A 26,446-nucleotide genomic window follows, 5' to 3' on the forward strand; every position below is an offset into this window, starting at 1 on the left:
GGTATATCCACCAAATGGAATACTAGTTAGAACAAAAAGGAAAAAACCACTAGCACATGCAACAGCATGGGTGTATCTCAACTGCGTTACGCTAGATGAAAGAAGCCAGACTCAAAAGGCTATGTATTGTGTGAGTCCATTTGTAGGACATTCTGGAAAAGGCAAAACTGTTGGGAAAGAAAACAGAGGAGCGGTTGCCCGAGACCAGAGCTGGAGAGCTGATTACAAAGGGATATCAGTTCACTGTTTATAGTGATGGAAATATTCTCTATCTTGACTGTGTGGTAGTTATATGACTGTATATACTTGTCAAAATGCAAAGAACTTAAACTAAAAAGAGCAAATTTAACTGCGTGTAAATTATACCTCAACAAACTTGACATTAAAAAAAGTTCCCCGAAGTTGCCTAAGGGTAGGACTGTGGATGGTAAGTCCCGTTGACTCAAAAGTTTCTATACTATTTCTGACTGCATCTATCATTTGTGCTAACTGGTAAACAGAAGAATAAGCTCATCTGAAATGTATTATTATTCCATTTCCCTACTGATCCTTGGCAGAAGAATTAGTGAGGAAAAAAAATAACTAACAAAAGGTGACCAAGCATGTGGAGAAGCCAGAAGCAGAGATGGTCCACAAACGCTGAATGGGCCCAAGTTCACCAGACAGGTAACAGCAGGTACCAACCTTAGCATGTTCCTTGATCTTCTGTTCAAAGATCTCAGTTTTACCAGAAGTTGAGGCTGCCTTCTCACTGTCATCATCTGATGGAAAACACTACCATGTGCTTTAAAAAAATAAAAAATACATCTCAAAACTTTAAGTGCTTAGGCAGTGAATATAATAAAATAGAGTATTTTATATAATTTTTTATATATAAAAATAAGACAGTTTTTTTCAGCACCAGTGGGGCTGAATTGTATGAGAGGCAGGAGTTGCCCATATGCCCTAAATGAACTGATAAAGTATGATGTGCTCTAAGGACCTTCAGAACATACCCAACCGGCCCACCCCTGGAGCTGTCACTACATCAGACACCGTGACAGCATCACTGCTGCCAGATGACAAAGAAAACAGGAGTTTAAAAAGCACGTCTGACTCCAAGTAGAACCAGCTGCATCCCAGATCCCAGCTCCTTCCTGTTCCAAGAAGGTGGGACTGGCATTGCCGGGGCGGCAGCAGTGCTGTGTGTCCTAAATCACGAAGCAAGGAGGGGGATGTCTGAGGAGCAAGAGGGGAGTTTCAAACCCAACAGGCTCTGAGCTCCAAGAGGCAAGGGCCCTATCTGCCTTACTCTCCATTTTCCCTTTACCTAGCACAGTTCCTGGTCAATGAACACATTAAAAGATGCTCAGTATTTCTGGAGGGCAACCTGGCATGTATACCACAATTTCAAATGTCTACACCCTTTGACCTAGCAATAGGCAATCACTGAATTGGCCTATTCTATTAATTCTGTGGCCCCGTGTTCAGTGAAAAGGAACCAATACAGGGTCCTCATGCATCCTAATTTCCTACGTTAGAGTCTCAAATATGCTACCAAGAAAATAAGCACTTAGATACAAATGACTAAGATTTTAATATCAAATGACATATTTTAAAAAATGTGAATTCAGGTGAAAAGTGTTATGCTTATTAGACTATAGGTATCTTCTCCGATGCATCTTCTGCTTGTTTAACCTTTAAGGAAAGGAAAGAAAGCAACACAGAAGAGTGGTACCTCTTCTGGATACTGAAGGGTCCACTTCAACACCTTTTTCATAAGGGGTGCCTCCATTCAAGAAGAGTTCATAAGTTCTACAAAAGAAAAATATACCATGATGGATACATGTTATGGACATTGTGAAACAGTAGAGTCAGTAGTGGAACATTTTTTAGCACAGACGCATTCACAGACATTTTATTTATGCCTCATTGGTAAACGAGAATGAAGGTTGTTGATACCTCCATGGGGTTACCATCTCAGTAAATAAAGTCTCTTTCTTAACTATGAACCATAGAAAATACATTTTTCTACATAAAAATGAGAAAGATTAATTGATGTCATTAAGGTCTTTTGACTTTAATGACTCGTGTTATTTAAATGCATTTTTCAAATGTTTCAAATCATCATTGGAAATAAAGCTATTATGAATTCATACTATTTTTAAAATATAAAAGTAACATGTAGATTGTTGTATAAAGTTCAAATGGCATAGAAATGATAAACAAAAAATGAAAAATCCCTCCCCCCTTCTTTCCCCCCTAGTTTGGTAGCCCCTTGTCCTATTTGTTTCCTATACACATGGAAACAAACACATACATTTAAACAGTAAATCTTAAACTGACACACGTTTAAAGTTGCGTACTCTGTAAGTGTGGAAGCAGAAGGTAAGTAAGAGGCCTCCTTAATCCTGTGGCACCACCTCCCCAGTTCTGCTCCCCAGAGACAACCTCCGGGACGGTTTACACACACGCACACAAACACAGCTCTTTGTGAACAGAAGTGGAGTCAGCACACACACGATTCTGCAACTTGCTGTTTTCACATAATAATACACATTGGAGATGTTTCTGTATCAATACATAGGCCTCCACCTCATTTAAAAAAATAGCTATGACTTCACTTTAAGAAGGATTGGATAAACACACTTTTCCCTCCCACTAAGCACAGCGAAAAACCCTGAACAGTATTAAAGACAAAAAAATAAAAGCACAAAAACAAAAAAAACCCCACAAGAAGCCTGGGCTTCTACATCTACAGGCCCCTCCCCCTCCCACTGGGGTAACATCAGGGGAGGGCTTTTACCTCTGTCCTGCAGTAAGGAGGTCACGCCCGCCCCTGCGGTATCAGCAAAGATGGAAGAGGGGAGCATTATCTGAATTAAACCTTTGGGCTTGGGAACTATTATGATCCCATTTTAAAGATGGGGGAACTTGAGGCTTGCAGACAACCTGCTTACAGCTACACGGACAGAGCCCAGGCTACAGCCCTGAATTTTACCATTCCAAATCTGGGATCTCAATCATCATCCTAGTGACGGCCCATCTGTATCTCTTCTGTGGGTTTCTTATCTTCTAGACTTAGATTTGTGTGTGTGTGTGCCCATTTTCAAATTTGGATTGTCCTCTTCTTAATTTTTGAAAGCTCTTTTTTTATTAGGGATAATAATCTTGTGACTGTTATGTATATATTGCAAATGCATTACAAATATTTGTTTTTGGTCTTAAATTTTAAATTTGTTTACAGTGGCTGCCGCTACAATTTCCATGTACCACCTACGGAAGAAAGGCGGAGTCACGGAGGACCTGGGGACCCCAGACTCAGCTTTCTCACTCTTTGGCGAGAATGAGGCTCTATTTCAGCACTGTGAAATGTACTAATACCACAGGAAATCACTGAAAGAATATTCTCGGCAGACAACCGGTGCAAATATCTTTTAAAATACCTTTGCTACATGTGTCATTCTTCCCTGCTAGGATGAGATCATGTGTGCTGTTTTCATATACTACCTAAAAGAACATTAAAATCAACATTAAAAGCCCTCTCCACACAAGATACTGAAACGTTAATAATACACTCTGGAAACCTGAGGTATCTAGATTCTAAAAAATGAATTTCCACAAGATTACCCATTTGGAAGGAATATATAAGCCAACTTACTTTGCTGGAATAGGAATTCCACTGGCATCAAAAAGTTTAAGAAACACCCAGCCACAACTTAATTCTCCTCTCTCACCAGTTGACTAGAAAATAAAAAAGTGTATAAAACTTAATGTCTGAATCAGTCAAATCTATAAGCACATACCAAGTTCTTCTAAAAGGAATAAAACTAGTATTTGCCTTTAGAACTAAAAAGTTCTTCACAAGAAAACAAAGTGAAACCCAGTGGAGTCCCATTTGACTTGCAGGCCAGATGGTAAAGGCAGGATGTAAAGTGAAAATCTTCTCTCGTTAAATTGCTCCTGAAAAACCCCTAAAGCTGATGATACGACAACTGTTACTATCGTTTCTTTTTTTTTTTAGACTGTAGCAGTTTTTTTTTGTTTTTATTTATTTATTTATTTAATTTATAGCTGCGTTGGGTCTTTGTTTCTGTGTGAGGGCTTTCTCTAGTTGCGGCAAGTGGGGGCCACTCTTCATCGCGGTGCGCGGGCCTCTCATTATCGCGGCCTCTCTTGTTGCGGAGCACAGGCTCCAGACGCGCAGGCTCAGTAGTTGTGGCTCACGGGCCTAGCTGCTCCACGGCATGTGGGATCTTCCCAGACCAGGGCTTGAACCCGTGTCCCCTGCATTGGCAGGCAGATTCTCAACCACTGCGCCACCAGGGAAGCCCACTATTGCTTCTTGAGTGACATAAATATGCTGTGGGATGATTCCAGATCACCTCAATACTACATGAGAGTAGGAGGCTCTGTCTCAGTAAGAAATGGAATGAGCCGCTTAAAGCATTCAAGGGTCCGTCTGCTCAGAACTTAACCCCACTGTCAATTGTCAGAGGCGTCTGGGGTTCACCTGGGGGACCTGCTCCTGTCCTACCCACCCACAGCAGACGGATGAATTTGCCTTAAAGAAATGAAAGGACGGTATTACACCATTAACGTAATAAGAATTGGCTCTCTGGGTTATCACGAGCCCAAGCACACATACTACACCTATCAAGCTATTACTGGAATATATGGAAATATATAATTATTACCACAGACCCACACCCACTGATTCAACAGTCTATATGATGTAAATGAATCCAAGTTTCTGGTGCTCCCTTTATAAAAATTACCACCCTGCCAGGTCCCTTCATTAGAACCCTCATTTACGAGGTTAGGGGCGCTCTGACCCTCCAGGACAGAGCTAAAGCCCTGCGCTGCAAAGCCGCTGAGCATCTTTTATCACTTTCTGCAAGGTCTCATGTTTTTCCAACCTTCATTCTTTAAAAGCACGGGAGTTCGCTCAAGCTATAAATGTAAACAAGTACACTTATTTTAAACACTCCTGGAAAAGCAGCATCATAAAAAATTTAGAATCACTGTCACTCTCATTCCTCAAGAGATTAAAATTCTATTACACATAAAAACCTCAATTATTTTACTAAAGACAGACATAAGGGAAAACTTTCCCTTTAACGGACACCTTAGAAAGCTTTATCTTTCAACTGACATACATTGCGAATATAAGAAATTCCAAGTTCAAATAATATTCCAAGATCTGGAGAAGAAGAATTGGACCTGATGAAACAGTCACCATCAAGCAAGCAGGGCAAGATGCCAGTAACCTGAAATGATACCAAAAACGAAAATTACTAATAAACATGAAAAATGGTTGGAGGATAAACAATGAGGTCCTACTGTATAGCACAGGGAACTATATTCAATATCCTGTCATAAACCATAATGGAAAAGGATATGAAAAAGAATGTATATATACGTGTAACTGAATCACTTTGCTGTACAGCAGATGTTAATACAACATTGTAAATCAACTACACTTCAATAAAATAAATTTTTTAAAAATGGAGGGAAGGTTCAGCTCTATTCATCTATAAATAGTTTATGCTGCTGCATCATAATAAAGGTCTTTTAAAGGAAACAAAAAGCAGATGGATTGGACTCATCTATACCAATGATTTGAAATTTTAAAATGTAATTTTTGTGTTGAAGAAAACTACCTTTACGTTCACTTACTCTATGCTTAGAGCAGAGGCTAATGTGAAACAAGCACTGTACCAAGGTCTTCAGAGGTATCACAAAAATAGTTTGATATATGATAAGATTTTTTTGGCGGGGGGCTGTGCCACGCGGCATGCGGGATCCTAGTTCCCCCACCAGGGATCGAACCCATGCCCCTTGCAGTGGAGGTGCAGAGTCCTAACCACCGGACCACCAGGAAATTCCCTGATAAGATATTTATATTTATATTAACCGCTGTCCTTTGGAAACAGAACTAAAATTGTAGACTGCACACATACTTGCTCAACTTTCCTCAGGCATGCCTTGGAAATTTTCCTTTCCTTCCCTTCTGCCCTTGCCATTCGCCCTCCCTGGACAACTACATCCCTCTTCCTTGCCTATAAAATCCTACCCATCCTTCAAAGTTTAGTTTCTCGTCTATAAAACCTTCCCTGAGCCTAAGGACTAGAATTAATTTCACCCTCCTCTGTGCTTCCACAGCACTTGGATCCCCAAGTGCTGCCTGTGTGACATGACATTCTGCCCATGTGACGGTTATCAACAGCACCCACTCCTTAGAGCGACTCTAAGGATTAAATGAGAAAATGCACGTAACGGCCCACTTCAGTGCCTGGCACGTGGTCAGAGCTCCATAAATAGAGGATATTGGTGTTATATGTGTTTATGTGTCTTCTCTACTAACGTGTAAGCTCCCACAGTACCTAGGAAGAATGCCTCACACCTAAGGACGCTTAATTTCATTCAACAAAGCAACATATACATATTATTTATCCCTCCAAACAGTTCATCTTTATATCCAGGAGAACCTTGGAAAATTCTACCCTAACCACTTCACATGCACAGAGACGCACTACCAGAACTGTGAAGTTCTGTGTCAAAATGGAAGCAGTAGGGGGACTTCCCTGGCGGTCCAGTGGTTAAGACTCTGCCCTTCCCCTGCAGAGGGCACGGGTTCGATCCCTGGTCGGGGAACTAAGATCCCGCACTCCGCGCGGGGTGGCCAAAACATAAAAAAAATAAAATAAAAGGAAATTTTTTTTAAAAAGAGTAGAACAATTATATTGTTATAATTTTTAAAAAATGTAAGCAGTAGGATGCTTAGGAGATCAAACTGGACTTGTAGGAGTCGTGTGGTAGACAAGTGTGGACACACACAGCCCACAGGCGAGGTGGCCGGGCCTCCTCCACATGCTGTGTCCTCTCAGTGAACCTCTATCTTGCTGTAAGATCTTCTGATGCAATAGGGGAAGGTTAATGAAGGGTTCTCAGGGGCAGTGACATAAGGGAGTTAGCTGTGGGAGGGAAGTAATGAAACTCTGGAGGTAGAAAAAAAGTAAAGTAAATAGAACTATAGAAAATTAACATTATTAAAAGAACATAAAGATATCTTTGTCTCCACTGGCATCTATGTGGCACTGACTCGGTGGTTTCAAGCCACTTAACCTCATTCCAGCCTTTGTTTGTCCCAGCCTTGACAGTCCCTGGGTGTAATGACCAGTTCCCTAGGCGTCACCCTTGATTTTATCTGAAGAAAGCACAACTCTCATGAGCACAGTTGGAGATTGCATTTTTGAAAAACATTTCCTAAGTTTTCTCTTTCTGTTTTCATTTTTCATCAGAGGGAATTTTCTAGAATTAAACCCTGTGATCCATTGAATGAGATGATTCATAGGCATTATAACTTTGGTGAGTCAGAAACATGAGTAATTGTTATCAAAGTCCTCAAAGAACATTAATCTGAAGATTCGAATCTGGCCCCATATATTCTGTGTTAAATACAAATACATTATTTCAGGAATACACTTTGACAATCTTGCCTTAGAAATTAATCATATAATACTTATCAGGTAAAAAAAGTTCATGTTTCATTCCATTCTGCTTACTTCCATTCACAAGTAAGCAGATTACTTACCTGGGGAGAAAAGGTCCATGTTTTGGGTTTCTTAGGTTGCCATGTGGCCCTGACTGTATGAATGTTGCTCAGAGCCTGAAATGAGATTTTCCCATTTGAAATCATATTGTAGAAAGCTCTTTGAAACGTTACCACTTCCAAGTCTCAAACAGTTAACAGTTGGGCAGAGGGAGAGAGGGATATTTTATTTCTTACTTTGTGTAATTCTGTAATTCTTTTTTCTTTTTACATCAAGTATTATACATACATAACATTTAAAATGATTAACAAAAAAACAAGTGTTACAGCACTTATAACACAACGAAAGAACTGATAAATGAATTCAGACTCAGATCTTTGCACTAGTGATCAATTGTATTAAGTGAAATACTTAATATATGAGATAGATTAACCAGAAAATTCAGAGAAATTTTAGGTATGAACGACCTTTTAAGAAATATGACCCACAAGAGCATTTTATGTGCAATCCATTACCCTGCCATCAAGACAGACACTGCTACCAGCTCAGATACACGGTTACAGTTTTCTTCAAGATCCCTAGGCCCATAAAGTATATTTTTCCTGGAATTTAATCTCTTATAAAATGCTATTGCAAGAAGTTAGTCCTATAATATACACAAATCAATAGAATACAAAAGGAGCAAAAACTGTAAAAAAAAAAGAAAAAAAAGAGTTCAAATTCTATAAAGTTATGGCCAAAACTGACATTTTCCAGAAGCATAGATAATATACAATTTTTATTTTAGATAAAAATATTTTAGTATAGCATTTCTAAAACTAAGCTTTAAAAATAATCAGAAATCATCCTGAACGTGTCCTATGAGGTCAAATTCAATTCACTGCCCTCTGTGTCGCTATTGGTAGGCAACTAGGAGGATCTTATGGGCAGCTAAGTTGTTTTCCACAGAGAAAGTCTCCATTCATTTCCTTCCACAACTAATATAAATGAATTTATTTAAACCCTTTCTAAAATGATATATATTCTCAGACTGGGCTCTTGGAGTACAAACTCCTTTTGATTACTATCTGGTGTCTAATCTAAGACTGCATTTTATTTATTCTAAGGTCCTTCTTGGTTTTTCAAGAAGTGTTCCCCACTTCTAATATCTAAGAATTCCTTTGCAATCATTGAAATTGAGATCTCATACGATCTCTGCTTTTATCTTCTCAACTTGGAGAATGCTGATTTTGATTGAGGAATAACTTCTTCTGCTTGATAATTTTACATCTTTCTTGAGTTACTGACTCTGAGAGCTAAAAAGGACTTAGTCCAAACATCTCATTATACATTTGAGAAAACTGCCTCGAGAGAGGGTGAATGACTGGCTCAGAGCATAAGGATGGAATAATCAAGGATTCAAAATTTTAGAGATTTTTCCACTTAGCAAATTGCATCAAGAATGCATAAGGGGGACTTCCCAGGTGGTCCAGCAGTTAAGACTCCGCGCTCCCAGTGCAGTGGGCCCGGGTTCGGTCCCTTGTCAGGGAACTAGATCCCGCATGCCACAACTAAATATTCCGCATGCTGCAACTAAAACATCCCGCGTGCCGCAACTAAAAGATCCCGCGTGCCGCAACGAAGATCCCGTGTGCCGCAACTAAGACCCGGCGCAGCCAAATAAATAAATAAATATTTTAAAAACAAACAAACAAAAGAATGCATAAGGGCTTCTGCTCAAGATGAATTTATGCCTCAACACAGCTGCTCTGCTCCAAACATAAAGCAGTGACACTTAAAAAGACAGAGGAGGACTCAAAAGTGAGATGAATATTTCAATGGCCCATAAACAGAAGAGAAAAACAAAGAATAGGGTGAGACTAAAACTGGGGGTCTCCTGGGCTCTGAGTCTAGAGCGGGATGTGGTGACAAGGAGCCGGATTTGTATGTTACAGAGGCTAATGGTACTCAACACGTGATAGAGGAACAGAGACAGCCTTATTGCTTGAAGCCGGTAGGGTGGAAGAAAGGTGGTGGCCAACCTGCCTCCTCACAGGAAGTAAAGAGCCTAAGCAGGCAGGAGGACAAAGATGGAGCCATGACGCCAGGATCAGAGCCAAGTAAACAAGTGAACCTTTTAATGAATCGGTGATGTCCCTGACATCACCTTAGATCAAGAACGCTCAACTCCACTGTAAGATCTGGTTCTGGACTGGAGTTTGGAGGTGGGGGTAGTATTGCTGGTAGCAACCGCAACACCATTAGATTGGTGGGGGCTTGGCTGGGGGGGGGGAAGGGTAAACTATCTTCTGCATAAAATGTGCTTCTAAGGACACACGAAGAAATCAAATACTAACAATACAAGAAACAACCCTGAGCATAGATATTAACAAAGTATGTCACTATACGTAATTACATATTTATTGTTTTTAAAAAAACGATTTGTTTGCATTAAAAAAAAACCCAAAAAACTTCTAGGCAACGATGACAAGATGGGGCAGGAGGTAGCTAAAGCATGTTAGTATCTTTGGTGTGTTAGGAGAAAGAAATACAGAGTGATTATAGATTTATGAGAATAATCTACAGCTAAGTAGGTAGGCTAAACATTTACATATTGCAAACTGAGAGGCTTCAATAGAACTATGTGACAAGGCCATGGGTAGCTGTTATGTTTTTTTCTGCATGTTTCTATGTATTTGAAATAGTTACTAATTTAACAAATATTGCTAATTCCAGTAAAAGTCAGATTGTGGTATAAAATACATGTAAAAGAAAAGAATAAACAAATTGGAAGATTGTAACGTTCTAAGATAAGAGTCTAAATGTGAGATTTACACTTGTTTTCTATTTCTTTTATTATTGGCAAAACCAATACAATTAGTTGATGTATTATTTCTTACTGAGTTCTTAAGGGTTTTCAATCAATTTTTAAGGATGAAACATACAATGGTGGTTAATTATGAAATGTGTCAAATGCACCAGACAAGTTAAAAGAAACTTATAGTGAACACCCATAAGCTTATCACCTAGATTCTGCCATCAATATTTTACTATACTTGCTTTATCACATATATCTTCTGTCCATCCATCAATTCACCTAATTTTTTGATACACTGCAAACTTGCAGACATAAGTAAACTTTTCTCTAAATACATTAGCATGCATATCATTAGCTAGAGTTCATCATTTGTTCACAGTTCTTTTTTTGATGGAAAATTTAACACAATGAAATTCAGAAACCGTATTTTTTATCATCTTGTAATGTCCAGAATGGAGACAGGAAAGTGGGCTGACTAGAGGTCATAGGTCCTGAGGAATGACACAGTGAGTGCTGTCTCTGGAGGCCTAGAGAGGAGCCTGAACTTCCACTAGGGTCCAAAAGTAAGGAGGCATACCTACCCCCAGGGGTGTGGGCAGAGGCCAAGTGGGGAATCTGGACTTCCATTCTCACCTGGCAGTAATGGTGTCAGAGGCCTGCTAAAATAGAAGTTAAACTTACTAAGATCCAGAGACTCCCAACACTCAAAATGTCCAGGATACAATAAAAAAAAGAAAAAAATCATTCATTATAGAAAGTATCAGGAAAATCTCAACTTGAATGAGATTGGTATCAAAAGATACCAATATGAGATGACACAGATATTGGAATTATTTGACAAGCATTTTAAAGAAGCCATCTAAAAATGTTTCAATAAACAACTATGGAGATGCTTAAAAGAAATTTAAAACATAGAAAGAAATACAAAGCCTCAAGAAAGAAATAAGGAAATCTCAACAAAAAAATGAAAGATAAAGGAGACCCTAATGGAAATTCTAGAACTGAAAAATACAATAACCAAGATTAAAAACAGACACACACACATACCTACACAAGTCACTGAATAGACTCAACCACAGAATAGAAGAGAAAAGAATCAGTGAACTTGAAGATAGGAAAACAGAAACTATGCAGTCTGAACAACTGAGATAGAAGAGATGGGAAAAAATGATCAGAGCCTCAGGAACCTGTGGGATTATAACAAAAGATCTAACTAACATTCATGTCATCGGAGTCCCAGAGGAGAGGGGAGTTTGGAGCTGGAAAAGTATTTGAGAAAATAATGGCTGAAAAATCCCCACATTTGGCAAAAGACATAAACCTACAGTTTAAAAAGCTGAGAAAATCCTAAACAGGTTAAACCCAAGAAATCCATGACAAAGTACATAAACTTCTAAAAACTAAACACAATTATCTTGAAAGCAATGAGAGAAAAACACCACCTAGATTCACTCATAGGAAAAACCCAATTCTCATCAGACAGAGGCCAGAAGGAAATGGAACAATATTTTTTGAGTGCTTAAAGAAAAGAATTGCCAAGCTAGAATTGTATAGCTAGTGAAAATATCTTTCAGGAATAAAGGGGAAACAGGCATTCTCAGATAAAGAAAAACTAAGAGAATTTGTAGCCTGCAGACCTACCCTTAAAGAATGGTTAAAGGAAGTTCTCTAAATAGAAAAAAACATGATAAAAGAAGAAATCTCTGAATATCAGGAAGGAAGGAAGAACAATGGAAAGAGTAAAAACAAGGGTAAATATGAGAGGTTTCTCTTAAGTTTTCTAAATTATGCTTGACGGTTGAAGGAAAATTATAACACTGTGTGATGTGGTTCTCAATGTATGTAGAGGAGATATTTAAGACAATTAGAAAGCAGGGAGGGTAAAGAGGTTTAAAGGGAGGTAAGGTTTCTACATGTCACTTCAACTGGAATGTTGACACTAGCCAACTACGGGAAGTTATGTAGGTATAAAGTCACACCAAAAGCTATACAAAGAGATCCACTCAACAACACGGCAGACAATTCAGAATGGAGTTCTAAAAAATGTTCCAGTAACACATAGGAAGACAGAAAAAAATAAAACAGAGGAATGAAAAAAGAGGGAACAAAGAGAAAAAATAAAACAGCAGACTCAAGAGTTAAAGATGCCCCTCCAGGACCTGCCTGCTTTGGGATGCTTTTCAGAGCCCTGAGGGAGTTGCTTTGCAGATATTACCCAGAATTTACAGTTCTCATCACTGGGCAAGTTATTCGGAGAGGAGCTTACTCAGTCATTATTGGAAGTAGTGTCTCATTAACTAGTTTTAGTAATAATGTTTTTTATTTGTAACTTGGCTTAGGCTTATTAAAGAAGTATTCTTAAGTAAATAGCATGAGTGTGTAACTACTAAATATGTTCTCTAACTCCTCGATTTGGAAAATTTGGCATAAATTTGTTTCATAAACTAACTTCTATTATTTTTATATAAAATAACTTCTGCTATTTTGATATATTATTCAAAATAAAATTCTAATCTTTGTTTTATGTTGTCACGTATGAGAATAGCGAGAGGTACAGCAAAAAGTGTGGAACCAGATCTGGGAAAAAAGAAGGCAATTCATCTTTTCTTGGTCACGGGCGACACCTACTGGCTCGTTTTTAGCAGTGATCTTGCGCAGAGCATGCAGAAGGAAGGAAAGACCCTTACAGTAACACAAGTTCATTCATTTACCCCCAGTTCAGATGAAAGAAAGGTACCTTCCTCATGCTGCGAGTTAGAAGTACACTCAGCAGAAGGAAAGATATCTATCAGTGTTCTCTACCTCACTGCACGTCACCACCATCCACCCCGATGTGGAAGTCAAAGACCTCGTGTCATGCTTGGCGTCCCACTCTCCCTCACCTGCCACATCCAACCCACCACCAACCAAACTGTTTTGGGTTTTGCCTCCTAAATATCCCTCCGGCCACAGCTCTCATCTCCACTTCCCTAATCTAAGTTACCATCGTCATCTCTCATCTGGTCAACTTATGATGTTCCATGTATTGGTCCAAGTGCTTTACTTTCATTAACTCATTTAGTCCTCACATCGACCCTAAGGGATGCCACATGAGACAGAGAGCAAGGTCGAGTCATTTGGTCAGCGTCCCACATCCAGCTGGCGGAGCCAGGGTTAATTCCAGGAAAAATGGCTCCAGATTTCGTTTTCTTGAGGCGACACTTGCTGCCCTTTGACCACCACACTGTGACATAGCCCCCAAGTGGTCTACTCAGATCCCTCTGACCCCCGCCCCACCTTCAATCCATCTCCAGAGAGGAGCCAGAAATCATCCCCAAACATACGTCTAAGTCATGTCCTACCTCCAATGACTTTCCCCGCTTTTAGGGTAAAGACAAAATTCCCTACATCATGGCTTACAACGTCTTACGCTGTATCTCCTCCTTCATCCCGCCCTACACTTCCTCTTGCTCCCCCCACTCAGCCCCCTGGCTCCCCTTCCCAAGTGCTTTCCTGCCAAGGCCCTGGCCCGTGCTGCTCCTTCAGCCAGGTACACACTCCCCTTGTCCCCTTTTCTCTTCACCTCCTTACGGCCTGTTCACCCCTCAGATCTCAAGGCAAGCATCAGCCCCTCAGGAGGTGGACTATGGAATTGAGAATTCTTTTCTGGTGCTACAAATCTCCCTCTAAGCAATGCTTTCGCTAACATCCCACAAATACTATGCTGCATTTTCATATTTTTGCTCAGTTCAAAATATTTCCTAATTTCCCTTGAAATTTTCTTTTAACCCATTGATTCTTGAGAAATCTGTTGTTTAATTTCCAAGTATTTAAGGATTTTTCCAGTTATCTTTCTGTTTCTGATTTCTAATTCAATCACATGTGATCAAAGACCGTACATTGTATGATTTCAATTCTTCTAAATCTGCTCAGGACCATCTATTTTGCTGAATGTTCCATATGCACTAAAAAGAATGCGTACTTTCCTCTTTGGGGGTGAACTGTTGTACAAATGTTAATTAGATCCAGTTTGTTCATGGTGTTATTCTGTTCTCTTATATTCTTACTAATTTTCTGTCTACTTGTTCTACAGTACTGTAGAGAGAAGTATTAAAGTCTCCAATTATGATTGTGGCTTTGCCCATTTCTCCTTTCAGTTCTATCCATTTTTACTGCATGTATTTTGAAGCTCTGATGTTAGGTGTATACACATTTAGGATTGTGACATCTTCTTGGTGAATTGTCCATTTTATCATGTAATGTACCACTTTATTCCCAGTAATTTTCCTTCTTCTGAAGTATACTTTGTCTGATATTAATATGTTTTGAATGGTGTATCTTTTTCCACCCTTCTACTTCTAACCTGCCTATATTATTATGTTTAAGGTGGTTTCTTAAGCATAGCCTATGGTTGGCTCTCTCTCATTCTGGTTTTAATTTGCATTTCCTGGATGACTTATTATATGTTGTGTATCTTTTTATAGGCCCATTGGTTTGTCATATTTTCTTTCTTTTTTTTTTTTTAAACATTTGTACTATACTTTTTAAAATAATTAATTAATTAATTTTTGGCTGCACTGGGTCTTTGTTGCTGTGCGCGGGCTTTCTCTAGTTACGCCGAGTGGGAGCTACTCTTCGTTGCGGTGTGCGGGCTTCTCATTGCGGTGGCTTCTCTTGTTGCAGAGCACGGGCTCTAGGCATGCGGGCTTCAGTAGTTGTGGCGTGCAGGCTCAGTAGTTGTGGCACACGGGCTTAGTTGCTCCGAGGCATGTGGGATCTTCCTGGACCAGGGCTCGAACCTGTGTCCCCTGCATTGGCAGGCAGATTCTTAAACACTGCGCCACCAGGGGAGTCCCCATATTTTCTTTCTTTAAGTGCCTGTTCAAGTCTTTTGTCAATTAAAAAAACCTGAGTTATCTTTTTATTTCTTGGATATCCTTGAATCGTTCCTGACTGTAGGGGAAAAGTGTGCAATATTTCACATTAAGTATGATGATGCTAGTAGCTTTGCTTTAGTTTTCTCTTGTTGCCCTTTACCAATTTGAAGTTCCCTTCTGTTCTTAGTTTGGTGAGAACTTTTTTAAAATCATAAATGGGTGTTAAAATTTGTCAACTGCTTTTTCCGCATCTATTGAGATGATCAGGTGATTTTTCTTCTTTAGTTCTGTTAATATAGAAAATTACAATAATCTACTTTCAAATGTTAAATATTGGTTACACAGGTGTGTACATTTGAATTCCTGGAATAAATGCCAATTAGTCATGATATATTGTCCTTTTTTATACATGGCTGGATTCAATTTGCTAATATTTTGTTTAGGATTTTAGTTTATATATTCATGAGGAATACTGGTCTTGTAATTTTTCTTTTTTGTAATGTCTCGTCATATTTTGGTATCATGTTTTTCCTGGCCTCATGAAATGAGATGGGAAGCATTTCCTCTTTATCTATTCTTTGGAAGTTTGTGTACTATTGGTATTATTTCTTCCTTAAATGTTTGGAGGAATCCACCAGTGAAACCATCTGGGTCTGGAGTTTTCTTTATTGCAAGGTTTTTAATTACTGTTTCACTTTCTTTAACAGGGGTCATTCAAATTGTTCTATTTCTTCTTGTGTCAGTTTCATTAAGTTATGGTTTTCAAAGAATTTACCTGTTTATTGATGTTATCAAATTTACTGCCATAAAGTTGTTCACAATATCCCCTGCTTATCCCTTTAATGTGTGCAGGATCTGTGCTGAGGTCTCCATTTTCATGTCAGATGGTGATCATGTAACCAAGCAGGACCCTACAAGGCCTTCCCAGAAAAGACCCCACCCCTGTCCTCCGACTGCCTTTTGTCTGTAGAAAAACTTTAGTCAAAGAATAAATTTAATCAGAGAAGTGAAAAAATGCAGAAAGAAAGGAAAACAGTCAAGCAAGACAAAATAATAATACTTTAGCCATTAAACAAAGTCAAGGACCTTTAGTTCTTCCTCAAGGGCTGTAGATAATATTCTGAGTCGTGTCCTGTGAGCTGGTTTGCAGATACTGAAACCCCCTCCAGGTGGGAGAACTTAACTGTGTGCTGCCCACAGGCACGCAGACCCCAGACTGGTTGGAACCAGAAGGTTGATGATGCTGGCTCCCATTTACCTTACCACCAGCCAGTCAGAAGAATGTCCATGAGCCGATCGTGCTCTGCTCCTTGAGCACTATGACACTCTTCGCTACCCGCTCCAGGGTGGAACACACAGTTTTGAGGGCATTAGCCTACTGTGGCCCCCTTTGCCTGGCAAAGCAATAAAAGCTACTCTTTCTACTTCACCCAAAATTCTGTTTCCGTGTTTCTATTTGGCACCGGTGAACAGAGGCAGTTTTGGCAACAATCATTTGTTTTCTTTCTTTCTCTCTTTAAAAATTTCTTGGGGCTTCCCTGGTGGTGCAGTGGTTGAGAATCTGCCTGCCAATGCAGGGGACACTGGTTCGAGCCCTGGTCTGGGAGGATCCCACATGCCGTGGAGCAACTAGGCCTGTGACCCACAACTACTGAGCCTGCGCGTCTGGAGCCTGTGCTCCGCAACGAGAGAGGCCTGTGCACCGCGATGAAGAGTGGCCCCCACTCGCCGCAACTGGAGAAAGCCCTCACACAGAAACGAAGACCCAACACAGCCAAAAATAAATAAATTAATTAATTAATTAAAAAAAAATTTCTTGATCAGTCTTATTAGGCATCTCTCAATTTTATTAATCTTTTCAAAGAATAAACTTTGCCTTTTCTGATTTTCTCTTGTTTTCTATTTCATTAATTTCTACTCTTTATTATTTCCTCCATTCTACTTCCTTTGGGATTGACTCACTCGTCCTTTTCTAGGCTCTTGAGTTCGAGCTTAGATCACTGATTTAAAAATCTTTCTTCTTGTCTAGTGTATGCAATTAAAGTCATAAAGTTCCATCTATGCACTGTTTCATCTGTATCTCATAAATCAATTAATTAAGAGTTATTCAAATTTTTTGGTACTGGGTAGAAAACATTCTCTTAGGAATCAGGGAGGAACAGAATGGAAAAGGACACAAGGCAACTTTGTCAGGTGATGGTAATGCTCCATATGTTGACTGGGATGTTGGTTACACAGGTGTGTACACCTGTCAAAAATGCAATACTCTAAACTTCAAACCTGAACTGTATACAATACTAGAAGATAGGTATCAGTACCTTTTTGTAAGTGAAAAATCTAAGGCTCAGAGGCGTTAACTGTGATGTATAAATATCACACACTTAGCAACTGAAAGAGCCAGGAGTTAAGTCTGTGTCGTCAGAACACATGTAGTTTGCACTCTACCACACGTTATTTTATACAGATACTTATACACACACGCACGGAGAGAGAGAGAGAGGTTGAGAGGGAGAAAGAGATAGACAGACACTGTGCAGTACGTGGTGAATATGTGGCATTAACGTATGGTGGGAACCGGTTTAACTCCTCAGCAAGCTCACCTTATTGCCGTCAAACAGACAGAAGCGCACGTGTCTGCTCAGAACCTGGATGCTCGCTCCTGGAAGAGGAATCATCTTACAGCTCCAGAGGGTCAGAATCAAGGAAACACGACTTGGTCTTGACCTAATCTGAGAGAAAAATTAGTTATGAGGAAGGTTTACTTTTATGACTTATAAGACAAATTCATTTTCAAAGCATCTTTTGTAAATGCTTAAGAAAATGCATATAGAATAAAAAAAGAACAAAAGAATAAATTTTGCACACAACATACACACACAAGAAAAGTTTCAATAGTCTGTTTAATTTAACCCAAAACTTCAGCTAAAATTTTCATAAATATTTATATTTAAAATATTTGCTTTTGGGACTTCCCTGGTGGTCCAGTGGTAACGAATCCGCCTTACAATGCAGGGGACGTGGGTTTGATCCCGGTCAGGGAACTAAGATCCCACATGCCACAGGGCAACTAAGCCTGTGCGCCACAACTACTGAGCTTGCGCGCCTCAACAAGAGAGCCCGCAGGCCACAAACTACAGAGCCCACGCGCTCTGGAGCCCGCATGCCACAACTAGAGAAGAGAAAACCCGCACACCACAACAAGAGAGAGGCCCGAGTGCCGCAACGAACCTCTCGCGTGCCGCAACTAAGACCTGACACAGCCAAAAATAAATAAATAATAAATAAATCTTTTCTAAAATTTTGCATTTTTTTGTTAAATACACAAAAATTGTGATGAAAAGAGTAGTCAGTACAATCAGGGAAAAAGAATGACCTGACCATGGAATCAACTGTATTCCGGGTTCATTCTTACAGCTCCTTCTTACACAAGGCAGGTCCGCGTAGAAGGTCACCACAGCGTAGTGACCCGTGACACCTGGCGTTAATATTATCCAGCTAGCTCCTCCTTGTTTCAATTCCAAGCATTTATCTACATTGTTCCCTGGTTTCTTATATAGAGAACGCACTGACCATTGGATGTAGTTATTCAGTTCTACTTCACAAGATAATTCAGAATGTCAATTAAAAAAACTGGCATTCTAGTGTTTTTTTATTTAAGAACATCTTCAATTCTTAACATTCTGCTTTATGGTCCTGGACCTTTCCATTTAAATAACATCACTGAAAAAAAATCAGACAATGTTTAACAGTTTGTCACCTTTTCAATTTAAGAAATGAGAGCTGACAATTGAGCTCTCTGGGTACAGGTTCACAAAATTAAATGCTATTTATTCAGTACTAGTATACTACACACACCAAATATAACATATTTGTAAACTTGCAATAGGAGATATTTAATGCTAAAAAGATTCCAGGTACTGCTCTGGTTGAGAAGAAAAACAGCACAAAAATTCTGCACCACCCCTCCCCACAACACCTGACCACACTGGGTTCTCTTATTCTTCCCTGAGGCTCTGGGGGAGCAAGGGAGAAAAAGCAGAAGGTAAACAGGAAGGGGAGTGAGGGGCTCAAATGCAGTTTATATCTTCTAAGGAGGAGAAGAGGAGAATTAAATGTCAAGAGCAGCATTTCCTACTTCAAATAAGGGGGAGACCAGTAATCCTTCACTCCAAGCTCCCCACAAAATATCATCAGAAAGTACTGCCAAGTTCCTCATTCCTATTTAATTAAAATAATATTACTACTACCACTAATAATAATGATACTGGCTAACATTTACTAAGTTATCATCATGTGTCAGGCACTGTTCTAAGCCCTTCACACATTCAATGCAATTCTCATAATAAGCCTATGTTGGAAGTATTATTACTATTTTTCCCTTTTTACAGATGAAAAAATTGAGGCAAAAAATGATTAAGATTGATACCTAGTATTATTTCCTTGGTAACAACGGGAGAAGAGAGCAATGGAGAAGAGAAACTAGATAAAGTCAAGGTAACAGACCCAAGTTTTGTCTCAGCTATGAAACTGTCACTAAGTGTTTCAAAATTACAATACAGAGACAATTTTTTTTGTTTTTTTATAATGCATTAATCAATTTACGTTACCTGTATATTTGCAACCATGACAAAACCTGGAAAATTTATAATTTTACTGACAGTAACCATACTTACAGAGCCCGTTTTAGCATCCCACATTAGATCTCTGAAGGCCAGTTGTGAAGTAGTGAGCGCTGGTTGCAAGAAGTAACTTGCTCGAAATTGATTCCCTGCAAAAATAATTGCTCCTTTATTTTCTTACAAAGAACGAATGAAATTCAAAACCCCAAATTCATGATGTTATGGTACAAACTTAGGAAACAGACATCAAAAATGCCAAGCTGTTTACTAGAAACTTGCTTCCTAAGACAGACGTACCAACAGAGATAAGAACAACAGCAGGAAACGTAAGGATAGAAGCACATGAGAGCTGATCTTAAAGTGGCTTTAGGAAAGATCTTAAAGACTTTTAGGCCAGTAACATGCCCCATGATGAAGATGATCCATTCAAATATTTTTGTAAAATGCAGAAAATCTGTGAACACTTTTTAGATATTTTAGAAAAAGTATATAATCATTAATTTTACTTCTTAACACAAAAGCATTTTAAGGGTGCTCAAGTGAATGGGAGTAGGAGGGCCTACATGGAAGGTGTCTCTGGGAATGTACCCTGAGACCCAAAGCATGAGAAGCGGGGAATTCCCTGGCGGTCCAGTGGTTAGGACTCCACGAGGGCCCGGGTTTGATCCCTGGTCGGGGAACTAAGATCCCGCAAGCTGCGCAGCACAGCCCAAAATAATAATAATAATAAATAGATAAATAAATAAGTAAAAAGAGATTTATAATAATTAAAAAAAACAAAAAAACAAAGCATGAGAAGGAGCTGGGTGTTCAGGGAGGGCTGAGAAGAGCTTCCCGAGAGAGAAGCCCCAAAGCAGCCCCTCCGCGGACGACTGAGCAGCTCAGGGTATACAGGCGAGCCTCCCCACATTATTCCTCTTTAAAATGAGCTTATGAACAAATGTTGCCAAGTACAGGGCAATCCAAGAATGAATAAGGAAACGGAAACAGCGAATAGGGAAAACTCTTTGGAAAAGTCTCACTGTGAGGAAAAGCAGAGAAAGGGAGGCTTCATCCAGAATGGGACAGGGTTGGGGGGAGCTGGTCTGTAAAGGTGGGAGGTTTTAGGTTTGCTAGGACTACTGATGAGGGAATCAGCCAGTGGGGCAGGGGAGAGCAGGCTGAAGATACAGGAAAGGGTTGATCAAAGAGTCGTGTTTTTGAAATAAAGGAAGGGGGCTTGGCCTCTGATAGGATCAGGGCTCCTTCCTCCTTCAAAGGCAAGATGAAGGAAAAGATGAGTGTCTGAGAGATATGAGATGTTACATCTTTTTCAATGACTTGCTTTGGCTGTGCCAGAAAAATTAGATGTAAACGTGACTGCTTAACTAAAAGTCTGTGGTGGCTGATGGACACCTGTTACCTTCCTCCAGAAGCTGGAAGAGGGTGGAAGGCCTGAACCCGGCAGGAATAGCTCCCATTGTGGTCAATACGTCGACGGTGTTTATCTGCTGAAGAGAGTAAAACAAAAATTTGCTTGGTTTCATTCATGTTTCCTCACCTCTAGGATACTCTCTCTTTATCACTATAGCAACTACAACCCCCGAAAGAAAAATACAAACATACAGACTTCAGTGGAAGAATACAGCAATTTAACCCCCAATTCCCGAGAAGACGCCATTGCTGAATCCTGGCCTTTCCTGAGGACCTAAGCCCCGTGCAGTGCCCAGGGGGCTGAGCTCCGTGCTCCAGATCTGCTGCTTCCTGCACAGCCCCCATCAAAATGGCCTGTCCTGCTCCACAAAGTACTGCTGTGTCACAGATGAGTTGATATCGTAAACTGATATGCACTGAAGAATTAATGGCTTTTTTGTACACTATATGTACATACACACACTCACACACACACACGCATGCGCACACGTGCATGTCCATGTAAGTGATAAGTAGGGTAAAAAAGACAAAAAGAATGTATTTACTAAATGGTTAGTGATGATTACTTATGGAAGGAGTGGATTTTCATTTTGTTATGCAACTTTCTAAATGATAGGATTATTGATAGTTTCTTACTTTTTTTTTGGTTGCGCCCCGTGGCATGTCTTAGTTCCCCGACCAGGGATCAAACCCACGCCCCCTACACTGGAAGTGCGGAGTCTCAACCACTAGACCACCAGGGAAGTCCCAAGTTTCTTACTTTTTTGAGCTTTTTGGAATTTTTTAATATTAACAAAATTTAACAACTGTCTTTACCCAAATGATAGAAAACTCAAGCAGAATCAATGAGAGACATTTCCAAGCCCTCATAGGCATAGGCTTACTAAACCAGAAATATGTTTTAATGCTCTGTGCATTCCATGCTCTGTATCCTGCTTAAGATCCAATGCTTTCATTTAAAGTTTCCATCCTGTTTTGAATCTGAACTCTTATCAGAGCTATTAGGTAACAAAACGAGACATCATTAATAAGACAGGAGATACCAACCTCTGAGATGGCTTTTCGGACAGCACTCCAATGAGAATCGGTTCTAGGGAGAAAGGGTAGCTAGGTGAGTGCACAGAAAGGTTATGCCTATTCACTCAATTAGGGAATTTCATTAATCAAAGAACAAAGTATATAATTGTAACTTCTGAAAACCTAAAAGAGTCTACCTGAAACTAAGCATAATATCATGTGCTAAAAATAATCACCAAGTTAAAGTTGTAATGATCTTAAGCAAACAGTAATATGAAAAGCCCTGCTCCCAAACTATAAGCTGTTTCCATTTCAAGAAATTCTTGAATTACTTATAATAGCAAAAATAAACAAATAAAACGTTTCCTAAACCTACTTTGATGTCCCCTCACACCTTTTTACCTTTGTTTAACTTCTGCTCCTTCTGCCGTTTCATCCCCTACCTCTACATCTTCTTCACTGCCTTCTTCACTAGACTCCTCGCCTTCTTCTTTATTATAGGGCTGAAAAATTATTGAAATATGAAGTACTTTTTACCTAATGCAAAAATCAACCAATAAACGTACTTTCAGAAAGGCTCAAGTGTAGATAGGGATTTAGTATATGATGGGCATATAAAAAATCAGTGGAAAAATTTCAATACATGGTTGATAATGTCACTATATGAAAAAATTACAATGACAGAGGTAGAGAACAAGTTTAATAAAAATAAATGCCAGATGGGAATTATTCAAATGAAAAAAAAAAGAAGAAAAGACAAAAAAGCAAAAAGAACTATACAAGTGTTAGAAGGAAATAATCTTTTTTTTTTTCTTTTTTTTGGCCACACCACATGGCACGTGGATCTTAGTTCCCAAACCAGGGATCAAACCTGCGCGCCCTGAAGTGGAAGTGCGGAGTCTTAACCACTGGACCTCCAGGGAAGTCCCCGAAGAAAATAATCTTGAGATTCGAAAGCCCTTTCCAGTCATGATATCAAAACCATGGAACATTGATTTAACTACATAAAAAATAAAACATGGCTGAAAGTCAACAAAGAAGATATCTGCCACAAATCTCTAAGGGCTGATAACCTTATTATCAAGATATTACAAAAACTCTTATAAATCAATACAATTTTCAAAAATCCCTTAGAAAAATGAACTGAAAAGGCAATTTACAAAGAAGAAATAGAAATGGTCATAAAGCAAATGAAATCATGCTCAACCTCACTAGCAGTGCAATAAATGCAAATAAAAAACAATAATGAGCCTTTTGTTTTTTTTGGTCTATCACACTGGCAAAAAGATTGATGACAACCATCACTGGCAAATGTGTAGACAAACAAGCACTCTCGGCTGCTGGAGATGGGAGTCCAAATAGGCGTAACTTTCCTAAAAGGAAAAATGGCAAATTCAATCAAAATACAAAGGTGGAAACCCTTTGCACCAGCAATGAGCATTTAGGAATTTATTTAAGGGGAACAACCAGACAGTTTACAAGGTATATGTGCAGACTGATCACAACACAGGGTCTTCTTTTCTAACAGAATCCCTGATTATAGCAACGAATCAGCTAGAAGACTACATTTTCCAAGCCCTCCTTGCAGCTAGGTGTTGTCAAGAAACTAAATTCTGGCCAAGGAGATATAACTGGAAGTTTTTTGTGTAACTTCCAAGAAACCTTTAAAAGACTGCAACTCATGCCTTTTGACTTCTTTTTCCCCTTTCCTCTTTCACTGCTTGGAATTGTTAATAACGAAAGATCTAGCAGCCAACCTAAGCTAAAGAGATAACTACCCTAGGAAGAGCTGCTCGCACCTACCCACAGGGTAAAATATTAAATAGGGCCTTACCATTCCTTGATTGCCCATCTCCACACTTCCTCCACACACAAGAGAAATATGCTTCTACCTTATTTAGGCCACTATTTTGGAGCTCTTCTGTAACTCACAGCAGAAGCTAATCTTACCTTCTTTGCAATGTCATTTATAGTTATTATAGGTTGGAAACAACCTAAATGTCCATCTAAATGAGACTGGAATACTATGCTACCATTGAAACAGATGACCCAGAGCTGAGCTGGGCTACAGGGCAGGCACTCACCACCTGTGCCTACTGACACTTGAAATGTGACCAGTCTAAACTGAGATGTGCTATTTAAGTATAAAATACACACTAGAATTTGAAGATTTAGCATTAAAAAAAAAGAAAGGATTTTAAAATATTGATTATATGTTGAAATGAGATAATATATTTGATATATTGGATAAAATAAATTATTAAAAATAATGTCACCAGGCTTCCCTGGTGGTGCAGCGGTTAAGAATCTGCCTGCCAATGCAGGGGACACGGGTTCGAGCCCTGGTCCGGGAAGATCCCACATGCCGCGGAGCAACTAAGCCCGTGCGCCACAACTACTGAGGCTGCGCTCTAGAGCCCGCAAGCCACAACTACTGAGCCCGTGTGCCACAACTACTGAAGCCTGCACACCTAGAGCCCATGTTCCGCAACAAGAGAAGCCACCGCAATGAGAAGCCTGCGCACCGCAATGAAGAGTAGCCCCCGCTCAACGCAACTAGAGAAAGCCCATGCGCAGCAATGAAGACCCAACGCAGCCAAAAATAAACAAATTAATTAAAAAAAAATTAATAATGTCACCTGTTTCCCTTTACTTTTTAAAAATGTGTGTGGTATAATAAAAATACACATTTGGTCTTTACACCCAGTTCTTGGCACAGAGTTCCTAAAACTCTTAGAATTTCCTGAGTGTCAGGAGTGTCTTTTGTTATTCATAACAAGCCCCTTTCAAACATACTTGAGTTTATGCTCATGAGGTCATGGCTTGGGGAGGGGTGGGTGCTGGTGGCCAGAGGAACCAGTGATTAGAAGGTGGCAACTTTTAGTTCCCCCCACCCCCTCACCTTCAGGGAGGGAAAAGGAGCTAGAGACTGAATTTAATCACTGACGGCCAATGATTCCATCAATCGTGTCTATGTAATGCAACCTCCAAAAACCCCCTAAAGGACAGAGTTTAGGGAGCTTCTGGGTTGGCCCTCACTTGACGTGCTGGCAGGGTGGCTCCAGGAGCCCGTGGAAGAACCAGGTCCCACTCCCTCCCTCTCCCAGTACCTTGCCCTGTGCACCTCTTCCATTTGGCTATTCCGGAACTATATCCTTTATAATGAACTGGGAAGCAAAAGTGAGGTGTTTCCTGAGATCTGTGGGTCCCTCTAGCAAATTACTGAACCTGAGGAAAGGTGTGGGAACTTCCAAATTCAGAGCCGGTCACTCAGAAGTACAGCTAGCCCCTGGGACTTGTGACTGGCATCTGAAGTGGCGCAGTCTTGCGGGACTGAGCCTTTACCTTGTGGAGGTCTGTGCTAACTCCAGGAGCTAGTGTCAGAATTGAACTGAATTGATGGATATCTGGTTGGTTTCAAAGAATCAGTGTGGAAAAACAACATGTGTTTGGTGTCAGAAAAAAAACACACAGTTGGTGTGGTGTGAAGAAAAAACAAGACAGTTCAGTGTAGTTACTAGAAAATTTTAAATCACATTTGCGGTTTACATTATATTTCTATTGGACAGCACTGATCTATATATGTTGGCACAGAAAATGACCATGCTATATTATGAAATGTGAAAGAAACAGGCCATAAACATGCATATATTGTATGTCCACATCTTAGTAAAGGATCATATATTTGTGGAAGTTAACACAAAGTTAACTGTGGTTTTGTTTCACAACAAATAATAAATGCCTATTAATTTTTATGATCAACATTAATCCACAGAATTAATCTTCATTGTGGGATAATATTCTAGGGCTCAGCTACATAAGAGCACTTCACAGGTCCCCAGAACTATTATACACAGTATTTTTCCCATGCTCTGTCCCTCTAAAATTGAGGCAAATTCTATATCTTAAGTAATTCACTAGTCAATTGATCAAAGACTGCATCTTAGTGTTTTATTATAAATGAAAAAATGTCCTGAAGAAGAAAAAGGAAAGAATAAACAAAAAAGACTAACCTCCAAGTAGGTTCTGGGAATAAGACCTTTGTTTCCTTTGGCGTTCTTAGCCATCCACCAACCATCAGGGTTTTTTTCAATGATAAGGAGAATTTCCCCTTTCTTAAAGAAAATAAAAGTAAAAATTTTTTAATTAAAATTTACCCCTAAATTCAGAATTATCAACATGAAAACTATTTTCAAAAACAGAAGAGCA

At 39.5% G+C, this 26,446-nt stretch overlaps 1 protein-coding gene across 8 annotated transcripts in view; it reads right to left on the reverse strand.

The window, feature by feature from the left end:
• NPHP1 (nephrocystin 1) overlaps positions 1-26,446 on the reverse strand; it is a 103,405-nt gene that overhangs the window by 53,898 nt on the left and 23,061 nt on the right. For 6 of the 8 annotated variants that reach the window (XR_014234616.1, XM_082356205.1, XM_082356206.1 and 3 more), the window contains exons 6-16: positions 26,251-26,352; positions 22,640-22,740; positions 22,268-22,310; positions 21,210-21,297; positions 19,862-19,956; positions 17,789-17,917; positions 7,577-7,651; positions 5,139-5,249; positions 3,641-3,723; positions 1,718-1,794; positions 685-784 (exon numbers count right to left, since the gene is read on the reverse strand). Coding sequence is in view for 7 of the 8 variants with exons in the window: in XM_082356205.1 (XP_082212331.1) it covers positions 685-784; positions 1,718-1,794; positions 3,641-3,723; positions 5,139-5,249; positions 7,577-7,651; positions 17,789-17,917; positions 19,862-19,956; positions 21,210-21,297; positions 22,268-22,310; positions 22,640-22,740; positions 26,251-26,352 (1,004 nt within the window). In the remaining variant the exon portion in view is untranslated. The remainder of the gene's footprint in view (positions 1-684; positions 785-1,717; positions 1,795-3,640; positions 3,724-5,138; positions 5,250-7,576; positions 7,652-17,788; positions 17,918-19,861; positions 19,957-21,209; positions 21,298-22,267; positions 22,311-22,639; positions 22,741-26,250; positions 26,353-26,446) is intronic. The other 2 variants (XM_082356211.1, XM_082356209.1) reach the window with 1 other exon arrangement.

Source organism: Balaenoptera borealis (genome assembly GCF_965194805.1).
Source record: "Balaenoptera borealis genome assembly, chromosome: 15".
Lineage (NCBI taxonomy): Eukaryota > Metazoa > Chordata > Mammalia > Artiodactyla > Balaenopteridae > Balaenoptera > Balaenoptera borealis.